This window comes from Esox lucius, chromosome 12 (assembly GCF_011004845.1).
Source record: "Esox lucius isolate fEsoLuc1 chromosome 12, fEsoLuc1.pri, whole genome shotgun sequence".
Lineage (NCBI taxonomy): Eukaryota > Metazoa > Chordata > Actinopteri > Esociformes > Esocidae > Esox > Esox lucius.
Window position 1 is genome coordinate 16854001 of NC_047580.1, and position 11056 is coordinate 16865056.

The window sequence follows — 11056 nt, forward strand, 5'->3', positions numbered from 1 at the left end:
ACGCCCGGAAATAAAAAAGTAGCCACTACGACGTTTCGCTCTGAGGCACCCCTACTCGGGGCGGGGACAATAAGCAGACCAGGGTCTCAGCGTCCGTATAAACCGAACTACAAATATGGTTGAGTAGGACTTCTCCATTTCTGTACTGTCTCTGATTTCCACTTCCTACAATGTCATGTGACGAACAAAGAAGGGTTGTCAACGCAATGCAAATGTTACAATTGCGTGACATTTACGCATATACGCTCGCGTCTAGTGATGTGTATTTCGAATATTTTCGGTGAGCCGGCATTTGTTGCTCCGTTCTCCTTAAAATGGTATCCCAGTTCGCAATTTAAATACTCATTTTGACACAATTCTAATATAATATGTAAACCCGACCAGTATGGATGACTTCGAGAAAAACATTTAAAACCCCACATCACTGCGTTAACTTTGCGCAGATCGAGCTGTGACTATTGGGTAAACTGAGAAGGGATTCCCATACTTTCTGAACACATGTTTCAGAAGTTCAGTAGGGGACGGTCTGGTGATATAAGAGCGGTCCCACGTTGTAGTAACTGACATAGCGTAGACGAACCTGGGGGCAAGCTGTAGACTTTGTGGAAGAATTTAGAGAATTGGGTAGGTAGCAATGCATTTGCTGCAGAATGTGTTCTTACGTTAGCTAACTGGCTAACCTTTTTGCATTGTTACGGCTTGGTTTATTATGTACGGGGGATAACTGAAACAATTTATGTTTAACAAGCAATGTTGCCTGCTGGAAAATATATCACGTTTCGCCAAGAACGCCCATTCGTGTTTCTGTGTGAGACAGAACTACAGCAACAGGGGAAAGTGCTTTATTCTACTTGTGATTGTTGTTAAAGTCAAAAACGTTAATATAATCTTCCTGCAGCAATATGGTGAATCAAGTGCAGACTGTTGATGACACTTGGCGAAGATGTAGCAAAAGCGACTCGAGTGGGGCGAGCAACAGTGGCGGCGAGAGTTCCAAGGAGAGCTCTCGCTCCTCCACGCCAGTGTTGGACACCGACCGCACAGATAGACTACGCGATAAGATGCGTCGGCGGACGGAGTCGGGCGACCACTGGTTTTCACTGGAGTTCTTCCCCCCTCGTACTGCCAGCGGTGCCGTCAACCTCATTTCTAGGTCTGTAACCATAGCTTGTTGCCTTGTTCTATCTAATTACTAAACAAGTATCATTTTATAATGCGTCAGTAGCTAATTACGTCTAATTTCTCACCCAGATTTGATCGAATGGGTTCAGGGGGCCCCCTGTTCATAGATGTAACCTGGCATCCAGCAGGGGACCCTGGTTCAGACAAGGAGACCTCCTCCATGATGATTGCCAGCACAGCGGTCAACTACTGTGGCCTGGAGAGTGTACTGCACCTAACCTGCTGCAACCAGACCAAAGAGAAGATCACTGGGTACCTGAGCAAAGCCAAACGCCTCGGCCTGAAGAACATCATGGCACTAAGAGGAGGTAGGTTGACACTGCTTCCAGATACTGATCTAAGTGCAGTTTTCTCCCTTTAAGTGTAAGGTGTGAGGATGGTGTAAGACTGTGAACAGAGCAGATACAAAGGTAATAACTGGATTTTATGCAAATACTCTTCAACATCACCATTGACCGATCAAAGATCAATGCCATCCACCTCCTATATGTTTGGCTTTTGTATGTATGGGTCAAAGTGAAACACTCCTCAATCCCAGAAATACCAGGAGAGCAAGTAAAACAGCTCCCCCTGTCGAATCCATATCTGATGTACATTGGCCATATATAGTAAGGGGGAGGAGGGCTCTGTTGCTTTTTCTGTTGAGATTAAGCCACGTCTGAATTGAAGCAAAGTTGGATAGTGCACTCACAGTTCAGACCAGATGTTGAAATTGTTTTGGACAAATGTGGCAAGACTAACCTATTTTTAAAGTGATTTGACAACAGATCTAATGTCCAATTATGAGATAATACTTTTGTTAGCTTGGGCTACATTTCTTTACTACCATCTGTTTGGAACTCCGATTGAGTGCACAATTTCATTTTTTATTAAATGCCTGTCCAACTGATTTATTATTGTTCTGGCCATAAAATTAGGTGGATATTTTTGAGTGACTTATTAGGCACTTGTGTGGCTGTACTGTTGGAGTGCTTACATTTGCTTTTTTTTTTTGCCTTAATCACTTACCTGTACTTATCTTTGGTTCACAGTTTTATAGTGCTGCCTGTTGCCTCACTCTAGCCATTATGGCTTCACATTGGGGCTTGTTTACAAATAGCAGAGTTTCTCTTGAACCCTTATTTATCCAGGTTTTTCTCATTGAGATCACATGTATTTTTTGAGAAAGTCACAGCTAAATAGCCATCACATCTTGGCTGATTCCTGCCGAAGAACATGTTTGCTGATCTCTTCATAGATCCGATTGGGACTGATTGGGAAGAGGAAGAAGGTGGCTTCAACTATGCCACAGACCTGGTTAAGCACATCCGCTGCGAGTTTGATGACTACTTTGACATCTGTGTTGCGGGTACGTTTTAAGCGAATTTAAACATTCAAATAAAACTCTTAAAAACAAACATTGCTCCGTTAACCATTAATGTGCTTTAGGAACGTGAATCACTAGTGACATCTATGACAGCACTTGTGAGGGACACTTGTTTTTTATTTGATAATACATTTGACAAGGTGAAAAATGCAAATCATTCTCATGCACTTTAGTGCGCATGCACTTGAATTCATGCATTTTGTAGGCTACATAATTGATCTGTTGATAATGGGAGGGTAATTGATTATTGAATATTCATTTAAAGAACTGCAAACCTAACTATGCTAAAGACACTTCTATTTTCCTTGTCAAAGTTTTATTACTTGTCAAGTGAGCCAGAACAAAGCGAGCCAATGTAACACCTAACCTAATGTAACATCTTTTTGTTGAACCTGATTTTTAAGCCTAATTCAAACCTTAACTCCAAGTCATATAGGTTAAAGCTTTTTGTTGATTTGAGAACCAGCCAAATGTTTTTTACTTCCTGATTTTCCTTGTTTGGTACTTTGGTCCTCACTCAGGTGTACACACACACGTGTTTATACACACACGCTTGCACTCACAGATACTCTGAGCATTTAAGCCTGTTTATTATACCAGGCTACCCCACTGGCCATCCAGAGGCACAGAGTTATGATGAGGACCTGAAACATCTTAAGGAGAAAGTGGATGCTGGAGCAGACTTCATAATCACTCAGCTTTTTTTTCGGGCTGATACCTTCCTCAAGTTTGTCAGGGACTGCAGGGCCATAGGGATTACCTGCCCCATCCTACCAGGCATCTTCCCTATCCAGGTACTGTGGAACATACTGCCTTTCCGGCTGTCAAGACTTAACGTTCTGTCCTATTTAATTCAGAAATGAGCAGAAATATTTTACAGAATGGTGCCACTCTCACCATGATGTGTGATTGGTCTGTTTTTGTTATCTAGCTTTTTTGCAGCGTAGTCGTACAGGAGTTGCACTGAGACATTCTTTGTTTCTTTTAATACATTTTCCCCCTCGTCTTTTAGGGTTACCAGTCTCTTAGGCAGCTGGTCAAGCTGTCCAAGCTCGAAGTGCCTGAGGAAATCATGCGGGTCATTGAGCCCATCAAGGAAAACGACGCAGCCATCCGCAACTACGGCATTGAGCATGCGGTGGGCATGTGCCGCATGCTGCTGGAGAGCGGCGAGGTGCCGGGCCTCCACTTCTACACACTGAATCGCGAGGTAGCCACCATGGAAGTACTGCGGCAGCTTGGCCTTTGGATTGAGGACCCCAGGTCTGTCAGAACCCCACCTTTAGAAATGCATACATTATGAATCAAAATGGCCCTAGAGTGCTCTTCGTGCTAAACTCAGCTGTGAGTAGATAAACAGTCATGGCTTTCATACGCATGTGGTCAACATCTAGGTTACATAATCACCTGTTTCTTGGTTTGCCAAACATTTCTGCTGAGCATTAGAAATGAGACTTCTTTAAACAGTAATTTTCTTACCGGTTTTCCGTTTGAACAATTACCATGTGATTTGGCACGTAGCTCGTCATTGTTCACTCTCTGTGGCAATTATTAGTAGATATCTGGCTAATCAATTGAAGATACAATGGGTAGGCTTGCTACTAAATCATACGGGGAAAAACACAGTTGAAGGTTTATTCTCAGTTAGCCTATCGTTAACCCGCTTATTTTTCCCTGATTTCCCTCAATTTCCCTCACTACATATGTGTTCATCCTCCTGCATTCCAAGCTATGCTTCTGCTATACAGCTATATTACAGTGAATGCTGAAACTGTTTGTTTCTCCTACTAAGTTTAATGCGTTGTTGCATTAAGTACTTGTTTTTAAGGTGCGAATATTTAAACCTAATCTACTTTTACTAAATGATGTTTGGTGGCTTGGCAGAGCGAGGCTAATACTGTCAACAGTACCCAATATGCAACTTGTCTCCATGATTGATGCCGCAAGAAAGCCAGCACATATAGGCCTTTTGGAAAAAGTATTTGAGGGGTTTATTATTAAACATTATTTGTTGCAGGCTTTTATTTTTCTTGACACGCTGCTTAACACATTATTTGGGTTGTTTTCTCATGATCCCTTTAAAAATACTCTTAAGTTGCCGCACAATCACTAACACTATACAATTGAGTGTAAATACATTGCAGGATCTGACTAAACCCGGTTTAATCAACATTTAAAGTCATAGGGGTGGGAATTGCCTGGGACCTCGCAATAACATATTATCCCAATACTTGGGTCACAATATGATAATATTGTGGGATTTTTGTGACACATCAAGTACTGTGATATTTTGATCAATTCATTATTTTCAAATTAATAAAAATAAAATTAGGACACATTGCAAAAATCCTGTAGTAATAATAGACGACAGAAAACACCCTGGAACACAACACACAATAGCTACTTCACATAGTTAATATATAGTCTCACTCACAGATCCACTCAAAACGGACACATTCATACGGTTGTATAACGTGACCAGTAAAATTTGTCCATACTGTCATTACATTTTTCATTTAGCTGAGGAATTTAGTGGTTGGCGCAGAAACTGCTTGTTCTTTCCTGAGTTCGTATCAAGTCTGCTCAGCTGCTATCCAAGAGGAAGGTGTTGTGGGAAATAATTGTTTGGTAGATTAAACCATTTAAGGAAATGTATAAGGCACTGAGAGATTGTTCTGTTATACAACTAAGACAAAGTTGGATCCATTGGTCTTTCAGATCTTCCAGTCATTTGTCTGGAAATATCTGTGAACAAGATTAATACGATTTTGAAGATATGAGATTTAAAAATGTCAGGTTGGCTCTTTCAATTAAGAAAACTTTGTTGAATGTAACTGGCTTAAGTATTTAAAGTATTCAAAATGCTCAGCATTTCTCTTGTTTCTATTACTGATCTGGGTTTTGTCTTGGGTCAACAGGCGGCCTCTTCCCTGGGCAGTGAGTGCTCACCCCAAACGCAAAGTGGAGGATGTGCGGCCCATCTTCTGGGCCTCTAGACCCAAGAGTTACATCTACCGAACGCAGGACTGGGATGACTTTCCCAACGGCCGATGGTGAGTAAAATGGCTGGATTTTAAACCAACACTAGAAATGTCTATCTTAGTGAAAACATGTATTGGCCCATCTTCTGGCTGGACATACAAATATCTTGCTGGCCTGGAGTTAACATCTAATTATTTTGGATAATTGGTGACCTCAAATTAGTTTGAGTAATTTTTTTAATCAATCCATCCTCATAAATTTAAAAAAGAAAAGTAGGCCTATCCTTTAACACTTCAGAAAAATAACATTTGGTAGGGCCATTGGCATTGTGATGGACATTCATATTATTTTTACATAATAAAATAAATCTGAATAATGTGGGAATTGTCTGTCTGCATGCACCGTTAAATACACTGTGACATTTAATATGTATTCATTGTTGGGATAATGTTTTATGGAAAACTGAAAAGCCAACAGTCCATTTTTAAATAATCCGCATATGATTTTACCACAGTGAAAGAACAGTACTTTTGCAACACCCGTCAATGTAAAGTGAGGGAAACAAATCTTTGCCTCATTTGAACAAAATAGGTTACCAACTTCAAGGAAGTAGAAACAGTAGCCAAGAAGAAATGTGAGCTCATCCATCGTATGATGAGTAAATTGTGCATTGACAATGTTTATACATGACTTGTAACCACATGTATGTTTTTTGTGGTTGGAATGTTGGACAAGGTTTCTTTATCTCGTTGCCTTCTCACGATTCCCCTGCAGAGTGTGTCAGAACATCTGATTGATGAATTATAACGTGCTATCTCAGTCACAGTAATAACTCATTAATAGGCATGACATGCCAAATCTGTCAGTTATTTACATTTCTTGTTTTGCAAACCGTTCCAGTTAGTTTGAATGTTAAAGTTGAACTACACATTTAAAGCATCAGATGAATAGATAATCAGCCTTTAAAACATGTCATTGGCTAGCTGACGGTTAATTGATAAGTAAATATAAAAAACTATTTATCCTGTTTTATATGTGTAGATCTTTTAAGGAATTTGGCAAGATGAGGGCCTGCACCAGGGCACAGGATCACCACAGATGGCCACGCTCCAAATACATTTTATATCCCTAAAAACAAAACTAAATCATTTGTATTGTTATTTCAGGGGCAACTCATCCTCTCCGGCTTTTGGCGAACTCAATGATTACTACCTGTTCTACCTGAAGAGTAAGTCGTCCAAAGACGCCCTGCTCAAGATGTGGGGCGAGGAGCTGACCAGTGAGAAGAGTGTATATGAGGTCTTCACTAGCTACATCATGGCCGAGCCCAACCAAGCCGGACACAAGGTGACACGCATGCCCTTAACCCCACCTCTGTCTTCATTACTGTGCAAACTGCCTTCAAATGGTATTTAACAGGAACAAACTACCCGGCCATAACAAATAAGTGTCTCTGTGGACATTTTGGTGGCTGTTCTTGTTCTTTCTTTTGCCGGCATATTTCAATGACTAAAATACAACCCATATGACAACTACAACCCATATGACAACTACTAGGTGATGTGTCTGCCATGGAATGACGAGCCACTTGCCCCTGAGACCAACCTGCTGAAGGATGAGCTGGCCAAGGTGAATCGGCGTGGGGTCCTCACCATCAACTCGCAGCCCAGCATCAACGGCAAGCCCTCCTCAGACTCCATTGTGGGATGGGGCCCCCCAGGGGGCTATGTCTTCCAGAAGGTACATTCAGGCCTCTTTGGTTTCCCTTCAATTTCTACAAATGATTGTGTTAAAGGCTTTATTTGATTAATGTGTCTCTAATTTAGGTAACAGGGCAGTGTTCATCAAAAAATTATAGGCACTAATTAAGAAGTGAAAAACCAGTGGAACTGTGATAGATTTTAATGGTAGAAGACAGGTTAATTTTGCCCACACACATCTCCAGTTACACAATTGCATGCCATATCCATGCCAATAGCCTATTCAGTAGGGCAGCCAGAGAAAAATACTTTATTTGGAGCAATCAACAAATGTTAACTCAGGACTTCTTGACCTTTTGATACTTCTCACTTAAAACATGCAGTTCTAATATATACAAGCCTATCTCTGAGTGCCATCATTGCAATTTAGTTTCTTATTTTCTGTAGGGGATTCACAATAATTCCTTGAAATACTGTCGCAGTCAACTGTTCACTGTTAATCGAAGGATTGGGCGGACAAGATGAATGCCAACTCTTGTTTAACGTGCATATATTCACCATATAATGACACAAACTTAATGCTGTGTCACTTTTTGTAATCCTACAGGCCTATCTGGAATTCTTTACATCAAGTGAAAATGTCACTGCCCTGCTCCAAGTGCTGAAGAAATATGAGCCTCGCGTCAACTACCACATTGTCAACGTACAGGTAGATTTTCTGGAATACGTATTTTCTCTACATGGTTCTATAAATTGAAACATTTTGTCTGATTTTATGTGTTCGTTGTTTCCATGTATAGGGTCAGAATACAACAAATGCTCATGACATGCAACCCAACGCTGTGACGTGGGGCATCTTCCCCGGCAGGGAGATTGTCCAACCCACCGTGGTAGATCCAGTCAGCTTTATGTACTGGAAGGTCAGTTCATCTCAGTAACCTACTGGCCCACAGGACATTACTCTATGCACTTCAGATTTGGATGGACAGGACAGGTGTAAGCAATTTGACGAAACCACCTGTCTCCAAAATGTTTGGTCGAGACATAAGTCAGATGAGTTTGTGCAGTGGCATTCATTAGTTCTCTGCGAACATTACTGAGATTTTAGTGGTGTAATTTACTGTGTATAACAGTAGCAGTTGGAACACATTTCTTTGAGCCAGTGCAGTTAGTCCTGGGACAACAACCTTCTGTAAAACCTTTTCAGACAATCCTTTTCAAAGCCATTATTTTATGTAGCACTTAAAATGCTTACTGTTAACATTTTAACTAAAAAATCTGTGGTGAAATGCTTCAAATCCTCCCTTATTTAATTATTTGCTCTCACCTTCCGTTTAATAGGACGAGGCCTTTGCCCTGTGGATCGAGCAATGGGCCAAGCTGTATGAAGATGAGTCCCCATCGCGTATGATCATTAAGTACATACATGACAATTACTTCTTAGTCAACCTGGTGGACAACGACTTCCCATTGGACAACTGCTTGTGGCAGGTCATTGATGACATGTTCGAGCTGCTTGACGTCAATCCACTGGAGCAGCCTGTTGAGCAAGCCGCTGAGCAATTTATCCAGGAACAATCGGCAAACTAACCGTGGTGAAAGTCTCTGACTGAGTTATGGTGCTGCTACGATTTTACTTTTTCCTCAAAGTTAACACTACCAGTTGAAGTATTCTACCATGGAGTACATACTCCAATATTTGACTGAAGTGGTTTAAGCTTAGGGATCTCTTTTGATTAATAGATGGTGTACAAATTGGCCATCATGTTAAAATCACTAAGTTTATCCAACATTCGAGTTGTATAGAGCATATCAGTTGTTTCATTTACATAAGCTCACTGTAGCTAAATTGGCTACTATCTAGATCATGAAAGAATAGAGAATAAAGACTAGTTTATCATTTTGAGGCCCATTATTTTCTTCCCCCACAGATGAATTTGTGGATACCATATTTATGTAACTGCGCTCAGTGTGAAGGAAGTTAGAAGTCACTAATGATGAAATGCTTACTAGCTTAGCATAAAGAGTGAATGTTTACAAGTGCAGCTAGCATGCCAGCTGTCCTCTTAGACATCCATTCTTTGTACTAACCCCAGTTAAAAATATTGCAAATACTACATGGCATCTTCCTTCAAACTGCATGCATATGCATATATTTATTCTATTTTTTTCTACAAAAAGTTCATCTGGCTCTGGGAAAGTAAATAAATGATTGTTGCCAAAATGTCTAACTAGATGTCCTTAATACAAAAATGAATGGCACAGGGGAAAATGTTGTGCTTTTTAAATCATTTTAAATTCTTTCATGTATTAAGTTATGCATCTACATATTTGAGTCGTATCGTATATGACATTTTATGTTGTGTGAAAGAGCATTAACACCTATTTTAGTCTTACTTAGAGTTTTTATCAGTACGCTAATACTCCAACAGCCCTAATGTAGTTTGACAATGCTTTTGATGCTGCACATAATAGGTGGTCGGAGTTAGCCTGAATATGCATTATTTCATAGAGGAAATGGAATGACTAATGTGACAAATGGGTAATTTGTCTTTTTTTCTATGAAATAATGCATATTTTGGTTACCTGTTCTATTGTGTGCACATTCGGTTTTGTCCAATTACAGTAGCCCTGTTGTCCAGAGTTATACTGTTAACTAAAATGACTATACAACTGCCAAAATTATCACTGGTGTGAAATAAGTTGTTTAGACCAAAGCATTTTGTAAGACTAAACTATATTTTAAACCAAACCATTGCACAATGCAGGGATATTTCAATAGGGTTACCAGAACGCATATGTAACGACAGACTTGATTTGTGATTACCATTGTAATCTGCCATATATTGTAATCTGACAATAATTTACTAGTATAGTACCACGCTGTTGCTAAAATAGTCTGGTGGTGTCACATAAGGCCTTAACTACCAAGCATTTAATCAGTGTTCTCACTGCTTTATTTTTGTTTTATTTGTTGATATTTATTACTGTTGGTACAACATGGTTTGTTAATATCAATTAAAAAAAACATGCTCTCTACATTGCAATGTTCAGTTTCAACCAACAGTGTGATTTCCCTGACCGTTTTCCTTGATGACTTTGAAAACAAAGTCCATGGGATGTCAGCACCCTTGGCACAGAGAATCTTGTGACTTGTCAGAAAAGGATTGGCTGGTCCTGGTTTCTGGTGGGTGTGAAGTAAGACTATAATTTACCCATGGTTGTACAGGCTAAAAATATTGTTCACTGTGGTTAAGTTGACCCTGTTCAGCCAACACATTTGAGTCAACAAACTAAAAATAACAGTGTTGATGCCAAAGAGAAAAGTCTAATTTGTGCAATAAAGCTATTAGTTACAGCATGGGCTGCTCCATTGAGGCCTATCCATGTTATAGTGGTCAATTTTCTTTGTTGCCTAGTTCCGTCCGCTGACCTAGTTGGAGTTGTGATGACGTGAGTCCAGACCAACTGAGTCATCGATCCCAACCCATTTGACTACATCAAAATGGAGGATGTCTTCAATTCCAAGCTCCATGTTAGAATTTTCTATAACCATCTCTGGTTGGAATCTATTTGGCAGAACCGTTATTAAGACTGACATAACTGTTCTAGGACAGAAGTGGGTTGGGAAAGATTTTGCAAATAAATACTTGGGGTTTTAGATAAAAATAAGTCACTGGTCAGTTGTGTCTTGTGATATCCCAGGTGTTGCTCTGAATCTTTTCTGTGAGTTGGCCTAATCTAATAAGATGCCATGCTGGGAAGAGGATGCACATGGATGTAAAAGCGTGGCGCCAGTTGCTGAGCTCTGTTTAAAGAGCTTCTT

General features: G+C 40.2%; 1 protein-coding gene across 1 annotated transcript; it reads left to right on the plus strand.

The window, feature by feature from the left end:
- Window positions 1-243: 243 nt before the first annotated feature.
- mthfr (methylenetetrahydrofolate reductase (NAD(P)H)) lies at window positions 244-10277 on the plus strand. The gene is made up of 12 exons (XM_010875545.4): window positions 244-624; window positions 899-1153; window positions 1252-1490; window positions 2420-2530; window positions 3149-3342; window positions 3561-3811; window positions 5467-5601; window positions 6697-6877; window positions 7088-7270; window positions 7838-7939; window positions 8031-8150; window positions 8572-10277. The coding sequence occupies exons 2-12, from the start codon at window positions 903-905 to the stop codon at window positions 8818-8820; spliced, it is 2016 nt and encodes a 671-aa protein (XP_010873847.1). The 5' UTR covers window positions 244-624; window positions 899-902; the 3' UTR covers window positions 8821-10277.
- Window positions 10278-11056: the final 779 nt, after the last annotated feature.

What these genes read in the sequence shown, in the direction of transcription:
- mthfr (XM_010875545.4), top strand. Translation starts at nt 903, where the DNA reads ATGGTGAATCAAGTGCAGACTGTTGATGACACTTGGCGAAGATGTAGC. An exon ending in CTTTGACATCTGTGTTGCGG is followed by an intron (nt 2,531 to 3,148) that starts GTACGTTTTAAG and finishes TTATTATACCAG; the next exon opens with GCTACCCCACTGGCCATCCA. An exon ending in GGGGCTATGTCTTCCAGAAG is followed by an intron (nt 7,271 to 7,837) that starts GTACATTCAGGC and finishes GTAATCCTACAG; the next exon opens with GCCTATCTGGAATTCTTTAC.